Source organism: Pseudophryne corroboree, chromosome 2 (genome assembly GCF_028390025.1).
Source record: "Pseudophryne corroboree isolate aPseCor3 chromosome 2, aPseCor3.hap2, whole genome shotgun sequence".
NCBI lineage: Eukaryota > Metazoa > Chordata > Amphibia > Anura > Myobatrachidae > Pseudophryne > Pseudophryne corroboree.
The window spans coordinates 673,083,154-673,102,850 of record NC_086445.1 but is presented as its reverse complement, the minus strand read 5'-3'; the positions used below and the strand labels follow the sequence as shown (position 1 = coordinate 673,102,850).

The following is a 19,697-nucleotide window of genomic DNA, read 5'->3' as shown; positions in this document are numbered from 1 at the left end:
GGGTATGTCGTGTGCATCTGAATCGTATGACTGTAGTACAGTCGTCAAAAACCTCTTTTTTTAAATGGTCGTATTTGACGTAACAGAAGCCTTTGGTGGGCCCATGGCTCTAGTCAGTGTGTCGACTGATCTTGCCAAAGCCTGTGCCGAGGCTGGCCCAGGTGAAGGAGTTGGACTCTGTGACCTAGATGCCTCTCTGTCTCTGTGAGATGCTGATAGTTCAGCAGAGAAGTCCGACATAACTCCGTCTAATTGTGTTAGCCAGACAGGGTTTGAATCCTGTCCTGACGGAACAGGATCTGAAGTGGGTATGTCCTTACATGCCTCACAGTACAGTGACAGTTCTGAATGTTACTGTGTAAATTTTGCATTACATTTTTTACAGGAATAAAGCTTCTGAAAATCATTAGAAGCGGTACCTTTCCCTGCCATACTGTGCACTTTGACAAACAAACATAAGGATGGAGAGGCCGACTTACAGGCACCCCGACTTGACCAACTGTTAGGCGCTGAGGGTCCGCCCGTCAGTGCGGCCCGGCGCCTAGCAACTAGGGACGCCGCAGGCACACAGCCGCCGGCTCCCTAGCAACGCTAGACGCCGGGCGCACGGAGCCGCTCAGACCATAGCAACGGGGACGCCACTGTCGGACCGCGTTCCCCGTTGCTAGGTCTAGATAATGAGTTCATTTGTATCCTGGCCGTGCAGCATGCAGCTGCACGGCATGATGTTTATTATCCTGTCTGGATCCTGATTGGAGGGTTCCCAAATAAAGGCACTCTCAGGACTTCTTACAGACGCCGGTGATAGCTTCCTGTTTGCTGAGTCTGTTACAGAGAGTTTCCAGTCCTGCTCTATCCGGTTGTTCCTGTCCTCAGTGATCCAGTACTCGGAATTTGTCATCTATTCCTGGAGTCCGACCGAGCACCTTTAACATCCTGTGGTGTTCGTGAGTCGCGGCGTAGCCGTGTGTTGCGGCCTGACCGCTTACTATTTATTATTTAGTTTCTTTGTGTTCCGGAGTTTTTGCGGAGGATTCCGCTCCCACAGATCCACTCTGGTATCCAGCGGTGCTGGATAGGAGTAACGGATCAGGGGATCTTTTGGTTGTCCTTTTCCCTGGCGGTTTGTCCGCACATACTTTTGGTTTAAGTTAGATAGCTTGTAACCCCTGGCCTGGTTGCTTAGTCAGAGGGCCCCTTGTTATCACCCTGTCTCGGATTTCCCTTTGTCTCCCATTAAGACCTGAGGGGGCATCGGGGTTGGGCAGACATAATCCGCCCTTCGAACGCGGCTGCCATGGGCTCAAGCAACCATAGTCTCGCAGGGGATTTCTGACAACACGGGCGAGACAACGGAGTTAGGGCGCCAGGGGTTACTAGGCTTTCCTGCTCCCGTAACCAGCATATCTTTCCAGTACCCAGACCTCTGCCATAAGATCTCCTCTGGTCTGGAGTACGGGAATCATAACATTATCACCGGCCAGACTAACATTTAAAATTAAACAGGAGTTAATTTTTTCCTTTATTCTGTTGGGAGATTTGTCAGCCTCATGAATCCCACCGGTGTTGGGCCAAATCCTGGCCAGCTTTTAGTTAGCCAGATTCAAGAGCTTACTCAGATGGTTCAGGATCTGTCCCTTCGGGTGAGGTCACAGGAAGATCTGTTACGGACTTCCCCGAGGGTCATTCCTGAACCAAAAATGCATCTGCCTGACCGTTTTTCTGGGGATAGAAAGCAGTTTTTTAATTTTAAAGAGTCTTGTAAACTGTATTTTCGTTTAAGACCAGTCTCCTCAGGTACTGAATCTCAGCGGGTAGGAATTATTATTTCTTTGCTACAGGGGGATCCTCAGACCTGGGCTTTTGGTTTAAAGACAGACGATCCGGCTTTATTGTCTGTAGACGCCTTTCTGGGGTATTTAGGGCTATTGTATGACGACCCTGATAGAGAGGCATCCGCCGAGAGTCAGTTGCGTGCTCTCAGACAGGGTAGGAATCCCGCAGAGATTTATTGTACGGAGTTTCGCCGTTGGTCGAACGACTGTGGATGGAATGACCCAGCCCTGCGCAGTCAGTTTCGCCTCGGCTTATCCGAGTCTATAAAAGACAGTCTCCTTCAGTATCCCGCTCCTGAGACGCTCGATAAACTCATGGAGCTCTCTATTAAGATTGATCGTCGTCTCAGAGAGCGGAGGGCTGAAAAAGGAGCATCTGTCGGGTCTACTCCTTGTGTTTTTTCCATTCCTGTGGACATAGAGGAGCCCATGCAGATAGGCCTCTCCAAACTGTCTCCTGAAGAAAGAACCAGAAGGCAAAATTCTGGTCTTTGTTTATACTGTGGGGGTAAGGGACATTTTGCCCGTAGTTGTCCGAACAAGTCGGGAAACGCCTCGACCAAGTGAGTTGTGAGGGGGTTCACTTTGGTCTGCAGCTTATCTCCTCAAATAATTCACTGTTGGTTCCAGCTAAGGTTTCCTTTGGCAGCCTCTGTTCCTCGGTCTCGGCTTTTGTGGACAGTGGAGCTGCAGGGAACTTTATGGATTTAACATGGGCCAAGGCCTTAGGTATTCCTCAGTTAGCCTTGGGTAGGTGTATCACCATGCATGGTTTAGATGGGAGTCCCTTGTCCAATGGGGTTATTTCTCTCTGTACACCTCCTGTTCTACTTTCGGTAGGAGCTCTGCATTCTGAAAAGATTGAGTTTTTCCTTACCCATTGTCCAGCAGTTCCTGTGGTTCTGGGTCACCCTTGGCTGGCCTTTCATAATCCCATCATTGATTGGCAGTCGGGGGAGATCTTACAATGGGGTACCATCTGTAATAAGGAATGTATTACGCTTCCCATCAGAATAGCTGCTGTCATTCCCGCACCCATTCCTGTGGAATACCAGGATTTTGTTGATGTATTTTCCAAGGGCAATGCGGATATTCTGCCTCCCCATAGGCCTTATGATTGTGCTATTGAGTTAATTCCTGGTGCCATTTTTCCTAAGGGAAGGTTATATGCATTGTCCGGACCTGAAACTGTGGCCATGAATGAGTATGTTAAAGAAAGTCTAGGGAAAGGATTTATCAGGCCATCTAAATCCCCTTTAAGTGCAGGCTTCTTCTTCGTGGAGAAGAAGGATGGATCACTCAGACCTTGCATTGACTTTAGAGCCTTGAATAAAATCTCAGTAAAGAATACTTACCCTTTGCCGCTGATTTCTGTCCTCTTTGATCAGCTACGTTCGGCTGTGATTTTTTCTAAGATTGACCTGAGAGGAGCATATAACCTTATCAGAATCAAGTCAGGGGATGAGTGGAAAACGGCATTCAGTACTCAGTCAGGCCACTATGAGTATCTGGTTATGCCATTCGGCCTGTCCAACGCTCCGGCAGTTTTCCAGGATCTCATTAACGATGTGCTCCGTGAATTTCTTGGAAAATTCGTTGTAGTCTACTTAGACGATATTTTGATATATTCTGACTCTATAGAACAACATGTTACCCAGGTGCGTCAGGTTCTAAAGAAATTACGTGAAAATCACCTATATGCCAAGCTGGAGAAGTGTGAATTTCATGTCACGGAGGTATCCTTTTTAGGGTACATTATTTCCCCTCGGGGATTCTGTATGGAACCAAAGAAGCTCCAAGCCATCCTTAGTTGGGCGCAACCCACCAATTTAAAAGCAATTCAGCGCTTTTTAGGGTTTGCGAATTACTATAGAAGATTTATTCACTCTTTCTCTGACCTAGTTGCTCCCATTGTGGCACTGACTAAGAAGGGAGCAGATCCTACCAACTGGTCACATGAAGCGGAGTTATCTTTTCAGGCCTTGAAACAAGCCTTTGTCTCAGCCCCTGTCCTCAGACATCCCAACCCAGATTTGCCTTTCATTGTTGAGGTTGATGCCTCGGAGGTTGGAGTAGGGGCCATCCTATCTCAGAAGGATCCGGATTCCCTAGAATTACATCCCTGTGCCTTTATGTCCAGGAAATTCTCGTCTGCTGAATCCAACTACGATGTTGGTAACCGGGAATTACTGGCTATTAAATGGGCTTTCGAGGAGTGGAGGCATTGGCTTGAAGGAGCCACTCATACCATTTCAGTTTTGACTGATCACAAAAATCTTCAATACATTGAATCAGCTAAACGGCTGAATGCCCGGCAAGCTCGTTGGGCTTTATTTTTTACTCGTTTCAAGTTCATTATCACCTTCAGGCCAGGTTCCAAGAATACCAAGGCAGATGCCCTGTCACGCAGTTTTCTTCCAGTTCAAGACAACAGTCCTGTTACTCCCATACTTCCGTCTTCAGTCATTCGGGCAGGCCTCACACAAGATTTATTTACCCAGTTAAAGCAGCTTCAACATCAAGCTCCTGGAAATACTCCTGCTGGTCGTCTTTATGTCCCCGAGTTTTTGAGAGCAACAGTTTTGACGGAGTTTCACGATAGCAAAGTTGCCGGGCATCCGGGGATCGCTAAAACCTTTGAATTAGTTTCCCGCTCGGTATGGTGGCCTGGTCTTTCCAAAGACGTTAAGGAGTTTGTTTTTTCTTGTCAGGTCTGTGCACAGCATAAGATTCCCCATTCCTTGCCTATCGGTCAACTTATGCCCTTGAATGTTCCTCTTAGGCCATGGTCTCATATTTCCATGGATTTTGTGGTGGACCTCCCTCTGTCAGCCGGATGCCGAGTCATATGGGTGGTAGTGGACCGTTTTAGCAAAATGGCCCATTTCATTGCTCTTCCCCGATTGCCATCTGCCCATGGATTGGCAGTTTTGTTCCTCCGCCATGTTTTCAGACTCCATGGGTTACCCACTGATATTGTTTCTGATCGGGGTCCACAATTCATTGCACAATTTTGGAAGTCTTTTTGTGCCTCATTAAAGATGAAATTATCTTTAACGTCTGGCTACCATCCCCAATCCAACGGGCAGACTGAGCGAGTTAATCAGTCATTGAAACAATATTTGCGTTTGTACTCGGCCAAACTCCAAAATGACTGGTCTGAGTTTCTTCCGTTAGCAGAGTTTGCTTACAACAATGCCTGTCATTCCTCCACCAATGTATCTCCATTTTTTACAGTTTTTGGTTTTCACCCCAGAGCTAATTCCTTTTTTCAACATTCCTCTGTCTCCTCACTGACCTTGACCTCTCATCTCAAACTCATTTGGAGAAAAGTGCACCTGGCTCTCAGAAAAGCGGCATTTCGGGAGAAAAAATTTTCTGACAGGCTCCGGCGGCCGTGCACTTTTAAAGTTGGAGATAGGGTATGGTTGTCGACTCGCAACATTAAACTTCGACAAACCTCAGCCAGATTGGGTCCTAAATTTATTGGACCATTTCATATTATCAAAAAAGTCAACCCAGTTGCTTTCCGGTTACGTTTACCAAAAACTTTACGGATCGGGAATACCTTCCATTGCTCCTTGTTAAAACCATATGTTTCGTCCAGTAGATTTCCTCGCAAGATCCCTCAGGGGAAATCACCAATAGATGTACAGGGTCAGCAGGAGTTCTTGGTGGAGAAGGTTCTCGATTCCAAGTTGTCCCGGGGTCGGCTTTATTTTTTGGTGCATTGGAGAGGTTATGGTCCAGAAGAAAGGTCTTGGGTCCTGGATGAGGATCTCCATGCTCCAAGGCTTAAAAAGGCATTTTTTCGAGAATTTCCTCAGAAACCTGGCTTTAGGGGTTCCTTGACCCCTCCTCAAGGGTGGGGTACTGTTAGGCGCCGAGGGTCCGCCCGTCAGTGCGGCCCGGCGCCTAGCAACTAGGGACGCCGCAGGTACACAGCCGCCGGCTCCCTAGCAACGCTAGACGCCGGGCGCACGGAGCCGCTCAGACCATAGCAACGGGGACGCCACTGTCGGACCGCGTTCCCCGTTGCTAGGTCTAGATAATGAGTTCATTTGTATCCTGGCCGTGCAGCATGCAGCTGCACGGCATGATGTTTATTATCCTGTCTGGATCCTGATTGGAGGGTTCCCAAATAAAGGCACTCTCAGGACTTCTTACAGACGCCGGTGATAGCTTCCTGTTTGCTGAGTCTGTTACAGAGAGTTTCCAGTCCTGCTCTATCCGGTTGTTCCTGTCCTCAGTGATCCAGTACTCGGAATTTGTCATCTATTCCTGGAGTCCGACCGAGCACCTTTAACATCCTGTGGTGTTCGTGAGTCGCGGCGTAGCCGTGTGTTGCGGCCTGACCGCTTACTATTTATTATTTAGTTTCTTTGTGTTCCGGAGTTTTTGCGGAGGATTCCGCTCCCACAGATCCACTCTGGTATCCAGCGGTGCTGGATAGGAGTAACGGATCAGGGGATCTTTTGGTTGTCCTTTTCCCTGGCGGTTTGTCCGCACATACTTTTGGTTTAAGTTAGATAGCTTGTAACCCCTGGCCTGGTTGCTTAGTCAGAGGGCCCCTTGTTATCACCCTGTCTCGGATTTCCCTTTGTCTCCCATTAAGACCTGAGGGGGCATCGGGGTTGGGCAGACATAATCCGCCCTTCGAACGCGGCTGCCATGGGCTCAAGCAACCATAGTCTCGCAGGGGATTTCTGACAACACGGGCGAGACAACGGAGTTAGGGCGCCAGGGGTTACTAGGCTTTCCTGCTCCCGTAACCAGCATATCTTTCCAGTACCCAGACCTCTGCCATAAGATCTCCTCTGGTCTGGAGTACGGGAATCATAACACCAACCAAATAACTGCGACAAGACCACTTTACTTTTGGCAATTGAAATCAGTCACAGCTTTATTTGTTACTCACATAAATCACAACCAAACCAATTGCAGGGTAAGAAAAGGGAAGCGGTGTGCAAAGGCTCTTCCAAGGTTGTACCACCTAGGGCGTGCCAGTCCCCACCTTGGGGGTAGGCGGCCATGCCCCCTACAATTTTGGTACCACCTGGAGCGTGCAAGTCATCACCTTGGGAGAACGCACCCACGCCCCCTACTATTTTGGAACCAGCTACCATCCGCACAGCACCCTCACCTGGCACGCAAAACGTATGGCCCCTGCCGGACCGGCCGGGTGCCAAACAAAGTAGTAGGGGGGGGGTAAGCCTGCCTGTTGCCCCCCCCCCCTCCTGGGATTCACGTGGCTGTCTTGCGGGCTGCCTGGCTCCCCTCCCCCTTATCCTGCTATGGCGGCCATTCTGGCTCCTTCGCTCCCGTAAGGATGGAGAGGCTGACTTACCGCCACCCTGACTTGACCAACCAAATACGAGACCACTTTACTTTGGGCAATTGAAATCGGTCACAGCTTTATTTATTACTCACATAAGTCACAACCAAACCAATTACAGGGTAAGAAAATGGAAGCGGTGCGCAAGGGCTCTTCCAACGTTGTACCACCTGGGGCGCGCCCGTCCCCACCTTGGGGGTATGTGGCCATGTCCCCTACAATTTTGGTACCACCTGGGGCGAGGCAAGTCCCCACCTTGGGGGAACGCACCCACACCCCCTACTATTTTGGGACCAGCTACTATCTGCACAGCACCCTCACCTGGCGCGCAACCCGTATGGCTCCTGCCGTATTATTGCTGGAACCAGGTGTGCGGCCACCTATTGGTGACTATGCAAGGCATTCTCACAATCCCTTACTTTCATGCCATGTGCACCGCCACACGAGGTCCCCATTAACCTGGGGACCGAAGTACCACCGTGCGCTACTACCCCAAATCTTTCTGCCCCTTGTGCAAACCTATGCACTTCACGGCTCACCCATTGCGCCGAATGGAACTTCTTCCAGTGGCTGTGACCACTCACCGATGGCTGGCTCCTGTGACCTGATATTACCTCATTCGTTTTCGCCATGGTGAAACAACATTGTGTCGGGCCGCCCTGTCGCCTGTTCGACCTTGCCCTGGACCTCACTGGCCTGCACTCGTGCCATGCACTGTCACCACGCCAATATACCATTGCCATGACACGCCTCCTGCTGCAACCCCCGGATGCAGCCCGTGTGTCCTGCATACAAACCCCCCCCCCGGAGCCAGTTGCACACCCGACTGGCCAATGCTCCCTATCCCACTACTACCTAACCTGCCCTGTGAAGCATGAAGGGGGGGGGGCCTGGTGTGTGTTTGTCATCAGGTTCCACCAATCACTCTAGCAATGCTGTTGCTACTCCAGACATAACATATGCTTTATGAATGTCCGCATCTTCACCTCATGCGCCTCCTTGAACCCTCGACTGGCAGCGGGAGTTGCCACGTTAAACCCCCAAGGGGCGCATCCCAAATTGCTGCCCCTCTTAAAAACTGATGCTCTGGCACCTGGGAACGGGGCGTCCAAAATTAGGGAAATCTTCCCCCTGCTGGCCCACCTACACCATGTTCTGCACTTCCCCACTTTGGGTAAACTGCAGCGTCTTGGTGCCTGGTCCCACGTTTCACGTTTTCGAGGCTCCCCCCTCAGGGTTTGCCCTGAATGAGCTTCTGTGCCCGAGGCCTGTTGCTGCTAAGCCCTGCCGCACATTCGTTACCCTTAGCTAGTGGTGCCCAATGTTCGCCCCGCGCCCGTATTGCCGTACCGAACTGGCTGCAATGGTAACTTGCAAAGGTATGTTTTGATTTTGCAACAATAACTATTGCAATTCATCATAAGAAAGGTTTCAGGGAAGTAAGTGCTTGCTGATCGCTATCTCCCTGTGCCATCTTTAGGAAGGGGATATGGCACTGCCACGAACAAATACACTGCTAAGTGGCCCCGACAAGGATGAGAACCTGTGGCCCATCTCACTGGCCTGCATTGTGTACTTTCAATTGACCAGGTGTCACCTTGTTATCACCCTGGAGAGAGGGAATCCTTTGCTCAGCTCTGCCCAACAAAAAGGACCCCCCCCCCCCCCCCCCCGCCTGCCATAAATCCTATTTGAGGTGAGGGAATTCAGCATCCCTTCAACAGCCATATGGCTAGTGCTCAAAGGAATTCCCTGCTTTCACAAGAGGGGAGGGGGAGCCTGTGGAACTATCCCTCCCAGCAAGACATGCTGCTGGGGGAGGGGTAGCTTTCTGAGGGAGAAGAGTGATGTTAGCAGTGGTTCTCTAACCCGTGGACTCCCTTCAGTGCAAACCTCGTATTTTTTACTGTCTTCCCCCAATTCTTTTGACCTCTCACTGAGCCCCAAAGATTCAGGTGCCTGTGACAGGCCCAGGCCACTTATGTATGTGAGTGGCCCATGCCCCCTATCTGCCGTAGCTGCGAGAGGCACGTGCCCAGAATATCTGTGGCCACGAGGTCCTTCCTGCATCTGGCGCCTCAGACCATCCAGACATCATGCTGCGCCCGGCCTATATGCAGACCCTCACTTCTTAAAGCTGCTACCCTTGCCAACTGCCGCTGTTCTTTCAACCTTTATCAGGATGCTATCACTAATCTGGACCGTTTCAGGCCACAAGCCCTGTGACCCAGCAGAGCACCTTCAGTGATGATTTGGTTAATGTTGTAATGGTATGAAAAATAGCATCTACAGTACCATAAATATAGGTAGTGCCTGACAGATGTAAGTAAGCCAGTGTTTGTGAGAGAGTAATCTTTGATACCCCAAACTCATAATGTTCTTGTGTGTCTAGGTGACAATTCATATGTAATGTATTGCATGGGCATCCCCTTATCTACAGTATGTGAATAAGACATGCAATAGCGAATATATAATGCCCACAAGACAACCACTATTGCAGACAGCACCGTGAAAATCAATACTTGCCAAACTTCCCAAATTATATAGTATTGTCTGTGTGTATAAAGATGAAGAAAAGTACGTCTACCTTAATAATTCAATATAAGCAACTAAGATACAACTGAATATAAACAATTACATAAAAACAGCTCTCCAAAGTAAAGTTGCAGCAATGAGGTTTTCAATTGACTTGTATTTCAATAGGTCATAATGTTCATTGGTGGTTCAGTGGCGCAGACGTTTTACCACCAATGAACATTCACATTATAATATAATATAATATAAAATATATATTATATAGTAACACGGGTACTGTAAATAAGGACTCTCAGGCCCGTTTTCCGGTTACAGCCACAGTGTCTTTACTGGCCTAAATTACACTACTACTGTCAACACTAACATGTAAGCTCTCACGTGTAGGGCCCTCTTCCCTGCTATATAGCCTTCAGCTGTAAGTTGTTGTTTTCCTGCTTCGATCTTTTGTTCTGCACTCTGCACTTGGGCACTGCGGAACCCTTGTGGCGCCAAATAAATAAAGGATGTTAATAATAATAATAATAATAATAATGATCTAGAATATCTTGCCAAGCAAGCATTTAGGAATAGACACGACCCTATGTGGCACTACCTTCCCTTTAGGGCAGAGTATGCCCTTGGAGACACGCCCCGCTTGTGCGACGGCCTACGTCGCTGGTGCCTGTTCTGCGATTTCCTTTTTAGCACCTCGCAGGACTCATCGACCCCTGAAACTATTGCACTGTCGCCCCCTGCTCCCTGTGCCATCTCCAGCCCAGGCCTGCGCACCCACGCTAGCTAATTAGACCGCTGACTTCGCATAACACTAGCCTGCCGCTGCGTGCTCTACCCGCGCTGATTATTTTTTAAAACCACCATTTTGTGCGTCGTCGCCCTGACCCCCTGACAGTAACAGTATATCTGGCTGCAGGGTATCTGGGTATGGCGCCGCCGGCCGAGGCAGCGTGTGGTTGAAGTGTGGCCAAGCACAAGAGTTACTGGTCCCGGGGGGACCTCACTGACCTGCAGTGAAGGGCAGCGGGGTAGATTCCCTCCCGGCCATGTCCGTGGCGGTGACATTTTCCGGATCCAGAAGCCTCCTCACCCAGGACGCATCTCTGCCTCCGACTGTCCCTGTGTCAGTGCTCTCGGCTGGGCTGCCGCCGTAGGTGATGCAGCTGCTGGAGGACGAGGAGCTGCTACCGGAGCTGGGCATCGGGGGCATGGAGGAAGGAGACAGCAGGGCCGTGGCTTCCCCCAGAGGAGGGACCTGGGCATGAACGTCAGCAGACGAGCCGCTTCCCCCTCGGGCTGCGAGCCCGGGCCCATGGTGCTGGGAGGCTGGCAGCATGTCCTGCTGCGTGGAGGGGAGTCCGGTGAGAGCGGCGGGGAGGCCGGGGCTGCGGCCACGGAAGAGGAGGATGGAGGCCACTGGATGCTGCTGTCCCGCTGTTTCGGATGCTTGTTGAAGCCCTCACCTGCTAGCGCTGTGAGTAACGATGTATGCGGTGCTGAAGTCCGGCGTCCCGTGGAGCCGGTGAAGATGGCGCTGGGAGGCGTTGATTCATCCGTGGTGACCCCTGCTGCTGACCCACCGTTGAAGAGTTTGGTAGGTCCGGCGGGCAGCGGGCCTCCTGCGGGGGATCTGTGTGTGGCGGGTGGAAGCCGCCGTGGATCGGAGGGCTGTGCGGCGCCGGGAGAGACTTCAGGGAGTGGCGGTGCTCCTGCAGCGGGTCCCGGCGGCAAGATCCAGCCGGTCCCGGCGGCAAGATCCAGCTGCTGGCAGTGTCTTGGCTGCACCTGGAGGTAGATGCTGTTGATGGGCTGCCTGTAACTACTGCTGCTGGAGGGGACCACGCTGTTTCAAAGCTGCTGTGGGAGGTGGCGAGTCCCGTGTGTCATGGCTGCACCTGGAGGTAAAAGGACCCTCTCTCCCCCTGCAGCCTGCTTTTAACACTGGCTGCCCCCTCCCCTACAAACAGCCCTGATAACGCCTGGTTGGCTGAACCGGCCAGGTGCCAAACAAAGGAGTGTGTGTGTGGGGGGGGAGCCTGCCTGTTGGCCACCTCCCCCCCTCCTGGGATTCACGTGGCTGTCTTGTGGGCTGCCTGATGCCCCTCCCCATTATCCTGCTACGGCGGCCATTCTGGCTCCTTCGCTCCCGAAAAAACACAAACATAGACAACTACACAGATATACAAACTTCACACAGTTAGATGAAATAATACAGTGAAGGTAAAAACAATGAAGGGCAGGCAATAGGGAGAGAGGAACAGTCACTGTTGCCTATTATAGCGCAGTTTATCCACAAAAGCGCAGGCACAGACTAAGCGTGACCAAACCTTAAATTAGAGATGGTCTTATGCTCTAAAATCTCCCTTCTATTCCTCCCGCACTCACACCTCCCAGGCCCCTTGGTCAGTCACCCCAGTAGTGCTCTCCGGATCTCTGTGTGACTCTCAACGATCAGGAACGCTGTCTGTATACATGTGCTGCGCCCCGCCAGCACCACGATGCCACTGATGGAAGGCGCTAGTGCCGCCGGGAGTGCGCCGCACGGAGCGCCCCCCATCCTGGTGCCTTTTTCAAAAGTGCCGCCGGGTGCCTCCACCAGGTACAGCCACTGGGTACATGTGAGAGGGAGTGGCAGACCTGCAACAGCCGCTGATGTGCGCAGTGCCACCCCTTTTACCCAGTCATTCTGCTAACCAGAAAGCTGGGGTCTACTTACCAACACTGCCATGCTGACCGATATTAAAAAGGGCTAAGGATACCTTATTGGTAGCTATGAGCAGCCACATCTGGTCACCCAAAGGACTGAGGTCCCCTTTGTAGCCGAGTATCCTGACTGCAGCGCTGTCTAGCTGTGACAGAAATCCCCCCGGTAGCGCCCACGGAGCAGACAGTAAGCTGCCTGTCTGTCCTCAATGAAAAAGAAAACAATTTTCAGTCAGAAACCTTAAGAAAAATATAAAAATCTGGAGTAGCCCAGAGAGACATCCGGCTCCCTCGGGCACATTTCTAAAACTGGTCTAGACGGGGGGCATAGAGGGGGAGGAGCCAGTCACATCTTTAAATTCTTAAAGTGCCCGGCTCCAAATTACCATCATCTATACCGCACTGTCTTAAGCCTTCTAGTGTCCCCTAGTTGATGAAGGAGAAACATATATTTTTAGTCTATAAACGTACAGTAATTGTTCTGCCTGGGGACTGTATTCATATGCACATTTGTATCTACAGGAGTAGCCCTAGTGCTTGGTACAAAATTCTAAATTAAATATCACACAGACATCAAACACTGCCCATTAGTCCAATTATTTTTCGTACAATTATTGTACATAGTCTTGGTCTACTAAACTGTAGGATACCACCGCACCAATTATGTCCCCTATGTTTGTGCCCACCTCCCTTTATTTTCTGTTTATTTAACTGGCAAAAATAAATTGGGTGTGAGCCACCACTGAAACCAGTCAGAGACCAATTAAAATTAAACAGGCTTGTAAATGTGAAGAGCTGAAGGACTAATTAATTTTAGTTAAAATTCGGTCTTTATTGTTTAACCCAGTGGTTCACAAACTTTTTTGAATCACAGCACCCTAGAGGACCTCTAGGCCAAAACTTTCTTATTGGGAAATTCATAAGTTTTTTTTAAATAAATTGTGTTTATATACCATTCTTAGGTTACTTTTTGTGGTGAAAGACAGGATTTGCTTCTCTGGTTTTGACTATTAGATTGACCATAAATAAAAAATTTGAATTGGCCCTCAGAGCCTGTGCTAACACATTGGCCTGGATACTAATCCCAGATCCCGTGTGTTATTCCATGAAAACTGGACTTTTTTCTCGAAAAAAAAGAAAAAGAAAAAGCGGCTTTAATTTAATAGCCCAATTTCACGCTATCGGCCCTTTTTGTGGGTGAATAATTATTGGGGCTAATTGAATACTGGCCAAAGTTACTTGCTGTTTTTTGCTTTACTTACAAACATGAATCAGGCTCATTGTATTCAACATGAATTTCTACAAGTTGCTTTGTTTGTACTGCCACTAATCAGTCATTATGGAAGAAAATGGTGGCAGGCTGGGTGGCTGATGATGTGAATCGTGCTGATTTGAGTCATTGTAGCCACTCCCCCACCTTATAATGCCATTATTATTGCCAATGTATAGCAGCTTTTCTGTGACTATGGGGGTAATTCTGAGTTGATCGCAGCAGGAACTTTGTTAGCAGTTGGGCAAAACCATGTGCACTGCAGGGGAGGCAGATATAACATGTGAAAAGAGAGTTAGATTTGGGTGGGGTGTGTTCAAACTGAAATCTAAATTGCAGTGTAAAAATAAAGCAGCCAGTATTTAACCTGCACAGAAGCAAAATAACCCACCCAAATCTAACTCTCTCTGCAAATGTTACATCTGACCCCCCTGCAGTGCACATGGTTTTGCCCAATTGCTAACAAACTTGCTGCTGCGATCAACTCAGAATTACCCCCTATGTGTGAATTTAGTGTGAAACTGGCTTTTTCTATATATTGAGTTTGGATCCAGCTTTTTCAATATAGTATGGATCCACCTTTTAGCCATACTGCACCTCCTTAATTCTACTGAAGGACAGTCTGAAGTACTGATGGCTATTAGCGGATTCACCATCAATGGTCGATGATTTAAAGAGAGAAACCCATTGATGGTTTAGCAATTGAAAGCTGGGTTGTGTGCATGCGCAGACTTGCATCATCGGGCCACTGCCAATATTCCTCAACACTGGGCCGCTGGCGCCGTTTTTCTAGCATGGGTGGCCGTCATCAATGGCAAAACCACTTTCCATAAGCCATATACCATTGATGGTTGTAAAACTATCGCTGGCCATCCCTAATCTGAAGAGAACAATAGCTTGCGTTACAAGCAATAGCTACAGCTATTGGGTAATGTGCAGTAAAAATAGACCAAACAGCTGTCTAGTCCCGGCATTGGCATTAAAATGTTAGTACTACGTTTAAGATTTGAGACTTCAGAATGTTCCTGTATAGCTAATGTACACAGTTAATGTGCTCTACCTGCCACCATGCAGTGGTAAAAGTTCAGAACTTGGGGTACAGTAACCTTACATATGTGAACTCATAATATAACCAAACTTTTACCATAGCTAGATATATATAGGAGCTGGGATTTGCATGGCCGCCTTCTCTCCTCTTGCGACTGATGACAAGTATATGGCTTGTACTTTGACAGGATCATTTTTACCCCGAACCTGCGGCCCTCTAGAAGGTGAGGCAGTTGTAGCCACCATAGGAGTGAGATCCTGGCTTATGGCGAGAGACGTATCCTCTGGTGCATGTGTAGGTGAGAACCTGACCATTTGTCTAGGAGGTCCAGTTGGAAGGACCGTGCATGAAATCTTCCGCACTGTAGCGCCTCGTAGGAGGCAACAATCTTCCCCAGAAGGCGAATGCACTGATGGACCGATACCCGAGCAGGCTTCAAGACATCCCAGACCATTGATTGTATCACCAACGCTTTCTCCACCGGTAGAAATACCCTCTGCACCTGCGTGTCAAGGGTCATCCCTAGGAAAGACAATCTCCTTGTCGGCTCCAAATGTGACTTTGGAAGATTCAGGATGCATCCGTGATCGCTGAGCAGTCGAGTCGTGAGAGCAATGCTCTGCAACAACTTCTCCCTGGAGGACGCTTTTATCAGCAGATCGTCCAGGTATGGAATTATATTCACTCCCTGCCTGCGGAGGAGAACCATCATCGCTGCCATAACCTTGAACACCTTCGGTGCCGTGGAGAGGCCGAATGGCAGAGCCTGGAACTGATAGTGACAGTCCAACAGCGCAAATCTGAGATAAGCCTGGTGGGGCAGCCAAATCGGAATGTGGAGGTACGCATCCTTGATATCCAGGGATACCAGAAACTCTCCCTCCTCCAGACCTGAGATCACCGCTCTCAGAGATTCCATTTTGAACTTGAATTCCTTCAGATAAGGGTTTAACGATTTCAGGTTCAAAATCGGTCTGACCGAAATATCCGGTTACGGTACCACAAATAGGTCTGAATAGTAACCCTTGTTTTCCAGATGAGGTGGAACTGGAACAATGACACCTGACCTTTCCAATTTTTGAATGGCTTCCTGTAGGATAGCCCTTTCCGTCAGTAAAGCCGGCAAGCCTGATTTGAAGAATCTGTGAGGGGGAAGCTTTTGAAACTCCAGTCTGTACCCCTGGGACACAATATCCTGTACCCAGGGATCCAGTCCGGATGACACCCAGACGTGACTGAAACGTCTGAGTCTCGCTCCCACCTGCACGTTCTACTGGCTGTGAGGTCCACCGTCATGCTGAGGATTTTGAGGAAACAGAGGCAGGCTTCTGTTCCTAGGAACCTGTGTGTGCAGGTTTTTGGGATTTTGCCCGACCACCTCTGCTTTTTAGCTTTTGCGGCCCGAAAGGACTGCATTGAGGACGTAGAAAAGGGTTTCTTCGGCGTCTGAGTGGCTGAGGTAAGAAAGGTTGACTTACCAGCGGTTGCCGTGGAGAGCCACGCATCCAATGCTTCCCCAAAGAGAGCCTGACCTGTGAAGGTTAAGTTCTCCACACTTCTCCTGGATTCTGCGTCTGCCGACCATTGGCGCAGCCAGAGTCCCCTGCGTGCTGAGACAGCCATGGAAGATGTCCTTGCATTCAGATGACCCAGGTCCTTCATGGCCTCCACCATGAAACCCGCAGAATCCTGTATGTTACGTAAAAACAATTCAATGTCACTTCTAGCCATAGAATCTAAGTCCTCTAGTAATGTGCCTGACCACTTTACTATGGCTTTAGAAATCCATGCACAGGCATTAGTGGGCCTTAACGCCACTCCTGAAGCCGTATATATGGATTTTAGCGTAGTTTCAATCTTGCGGTTTGCCGATTCTTTCAAAGCGGTAGACACAGGAAAAGGTAAAACCACCTTTTTAGACAGTCTAGATACTGAAGCGTCTACTATAGGTGGGTTTTCCCACTTTTTCCTATCGTCCTCAGGGAAAGGAAAAGCCACAAGAACCCTCTTTGGGATCTGGATTTTTTTCTCTGGATTTTCCCAGGATTTTTCAAATAATGCGTTTAATTCCTTAGACCAGGGGTAGCCAACCCTGGTCCTCAAGAGCTACCAACAGTGCACTTTTTCCAGGTCTCCTCGCAGAGTCCACCTGTGGATCTTTTAAAATGTGACAGTTAGTAATAACTGCACATGTGGACCTGCTAGGTGAGCTGGAAAACGTGAACTGTTGGTAGCTCTTGAGGACCAGAGTTGGCTACCACTTCCTTAGATGCAAGGAAGGTCAGGGAGGCTTTCTTATTGTCTGTAAAGTAAGCCTCCTCTACCTGACTGTGTAACACTCTCCCCCCCTTCTACTACCCCCTGGTACCGCACAGGATAGCTGGAGTCATGTGGAAGGTCAGCTTTCCCTGTCAACGTCTCTCAGTGATGATTTGCAGGGAGGGAAATGGCGCTAGTGAACTGATGGGTCCGCTGTGAGAAGCTCCACCCCCAAACATGGCTCGTCTTCCCGCACTTTGTAGGCTTATAGGGGGTCATTCCAAGTTGATCGCTCACTAGCAGCTTTTAGCAGCCGTGCAAACGCATAGTTGCTGCCCACGGGGGGGTGTATTTTCGCTTTGCAGGAGTGCGAACACCTGTGCAGCAGAGCGCCTGCAAACACATTTTGTGCAAAACAAGACCAGCCCTGTAGTTACTTATCCTGTGCTATGATTGCTGCGACTAGAGACACGGTAATGACGTCAGATACCCGCCCAGCAAACGCCCGGCCACGCCTGCGTTTTTTCAAACACTCCCAGAAAATGGTCAGTAGACACCCAGAAACGCCCTCTTCCTGTCAATCTCCTTGCGATCGGCTGTGCGTTTGGGACCGTCGCTAGAAATAGTGCAAAACAACAAAGGACTTTGTACCCGTACGACGCCCGTGCGCATTGCGGTGCATACGTACATTTGCCATTTTTTTCACTGATCGCTATGCAGCGAACAACAGCAGCCATTTACACCGGTTCCCCGCTTGTTGGGTCGCCGGTGACACACACCACCGCAATCTTCTGGCTCTGTTAGGGGGTGGCGGCATGCTGCGGGAGTGAGCGGTTGCCTCGGGGGCTAACGATCATCACCCTCAGGAGCTTAATGTCCTGTCAGCGGAGATAGTGGCCATTAACCTTATAGGGTTGGACACTACTCCCCCCCCCTAAGACCCACGAAGCAGGAAGGCTGTTGCCAGCAGCCTTCCTGTGCCTAACATCTTAGTAAAATAATAAAACTAGAAAAGCTCTAGGAGCTCCCCTAGCTGTGACCGACTCCACCAAGCACATTTTCTAAACTGAATCTGGTAGGAGGGGTAGAGGGAGGAGCCAACCCACACTATCAAAGTCTTAAAGTGCCTATGGCTCCTCATGGACCCGTCTATACCCCATGGTACTAATGTGGACCCCAGAATCCTCTAGGACGTAAGAGATACCTATATATATATATATATACATATATATATATATTTGTGTGTATATACCTACATGAGAAAAGGTTAGTGTACACCAGGTTCAGAACGTCTTCCCTCTGCAGCTGCTGCATTGGTACAGTTCAGTCAGTGTGCTGCTGCAGTACTGTGTGCTGTGAGTTACTGCTGTCTTTGATTTGTGCGCGCACTTCCCTCTCTGCCTGCCCTCCACTTCTCGGCATGTTTCGGCTGCTCCGTGCAGCGCATGCGCCCCGCTGCCGCTGTCCGCCTCAGCCCCGGGCGCTGCTACTGATAAAGCTTCCTCCTCCCTCGCCTCCTCCATCCCGGGACGTGCGCGCAGCCGCCGCTGCTGTTGTTGTTACCGCCGTGCGGCTTCCAGGATCAGGGATTTGCGGCGAGCACAAGGCGCAGGCTGGTTGGGGATGGAGGAAGGTCGCCGGAATGGCTCCTCGGGGCCCCCAGGAGCCTTCCAGCGGGAGCTAGGCCGCGCCTTCTCCTACTACAACAAGCATCTAGCCAGGCTGCAGCGGAATCTGCGGGATACGGAGCGGTTCTTCCGGGACATTAAGCACACGTACAGCGGGGGCCCCGGCGGACCAGACGCCGACATTAAGGCTGCAGATCTGGGTAAGAACGGCAGAGTTTTGGGGAGCTCACATTACGGTGCACTGAGCAGTATGCATTCTCCAGCTCACACCCTGCAGGGGAACTAGAAGTCCCAGCAACACTTACCATGCAGAGACCGACAAACTACAGTGTTTAGTATAGTGTCCCGCTGCTCCCCCCGAGCTGTGCTGGAGCTGTCAGTCCCGGCGGTGCCAGTGTTTGGTATTACCCCTGCATGCTGCTGCAGGTGGTCAGGCAAATGTTGATGGACTTGGCAGTAATTTGGAATGTGGGCATCTGGGACTGGTATGACTGCTGGTGCTCCCCTGTGCCATTATTCACCTATGACTGCTGGTGCTCCCCTGTGCCATTATTCACCTGCCAGCCTTTATAGTTGCCCTTTCCGGTTACTTTCTGTGTGACTCTGGTTACTGTTTGTATTAACTGAGTTCTTTAATGTTCTCTGCAGTGTGATTTAATGTTGTTGTCATCCCTTATTTATATGGCGCTGCAAGGGATCCGCATGTTATCCCTTATTTATATGGCGCTGCAAGGGATCTGCAGTGCCCGTTACACAGTACATTGTGTACTGTATTCATGCTCTTGTTACCCTGTTACTACATACATTATATGTTTACCACGTATGCTGCTGTGTACACACTCTGACCCCTTTGTAAATAAAAGTTAATGTGGAAATATAGAGTCTTGGCCAGAATGGTAATATACAAAGTATTGGAGATGATATTGCTTGCTTGGGATAAACATGTGCCTATCCTGAGGTTAAACAGTTAGTAAGCTCTATGAACAGTCTGAATTGGTCTTTAAGTGATCATGAAACTGATTTGCTGAGCCTCTGTGGGAAAACCTGTTGCATGTTGTTAATATAGAAGTGCTTGGCATTTTTATTCTTT

General features: G+C 49.6%; 2 protein-coding genes across 6 annotated transcripts in view; one reads left to right on the top strand and one right to left on the bottom strand.

Moving 5' to 3' along the window:
- The window catches only part of TMCC2 (transmembrane and coiled-coil domain family 2), a 607,696-nt gene extending 596,896 nt beyond the window's left edge, over positions 1–10,800 (bottom strand). The window contains exon 1 of one of the 2 annotated variants that reach the window (XR_010236273.1): positions 10,708–10,800. Coding sequence is in view for 1 of the 2 variants with exons in the window: in XM_063955105.1 (XP_063811175.1) it covers positions 10,708–10,764 (57 nt within the window). In the remaining variant the exon portion in view is untranslated. The remainder of the gene's footprint in view (positions 1–10,707) is intronic. The other variant, XM_063955105.1, reaches the window with a different exon arrangement.
- A 734-nt stretch (positions 10,801–11,534) lies between these two features.
- Positions 11,535–19,697, top strand: part of DSTYK (dual serine/threonine and tyrosine protein kinase) — a 403,908-nt gene continuing 395,745 nt past the window's right edge. The window contains exon 1 of one of the 4 annotated variants that reach the window (XM_063955101.1): positions 11,535–11,600. In XM_063955101.1, the coding sequence (XP_063811171.1) occupies positions 11,585–11,600 (16 nt within the window). In that variant the 5' untranslated portion in view covers positions 11,535–11,584. Of the gene's footprint in view, positions 11,601–18,369; positions 18,808–19,697 lie in introns of those variants that run through there. The other 3 variants (XM_063955098.1, XM_063955100.1, XM_063955102.1) reach the window with 3 other exon arrangements.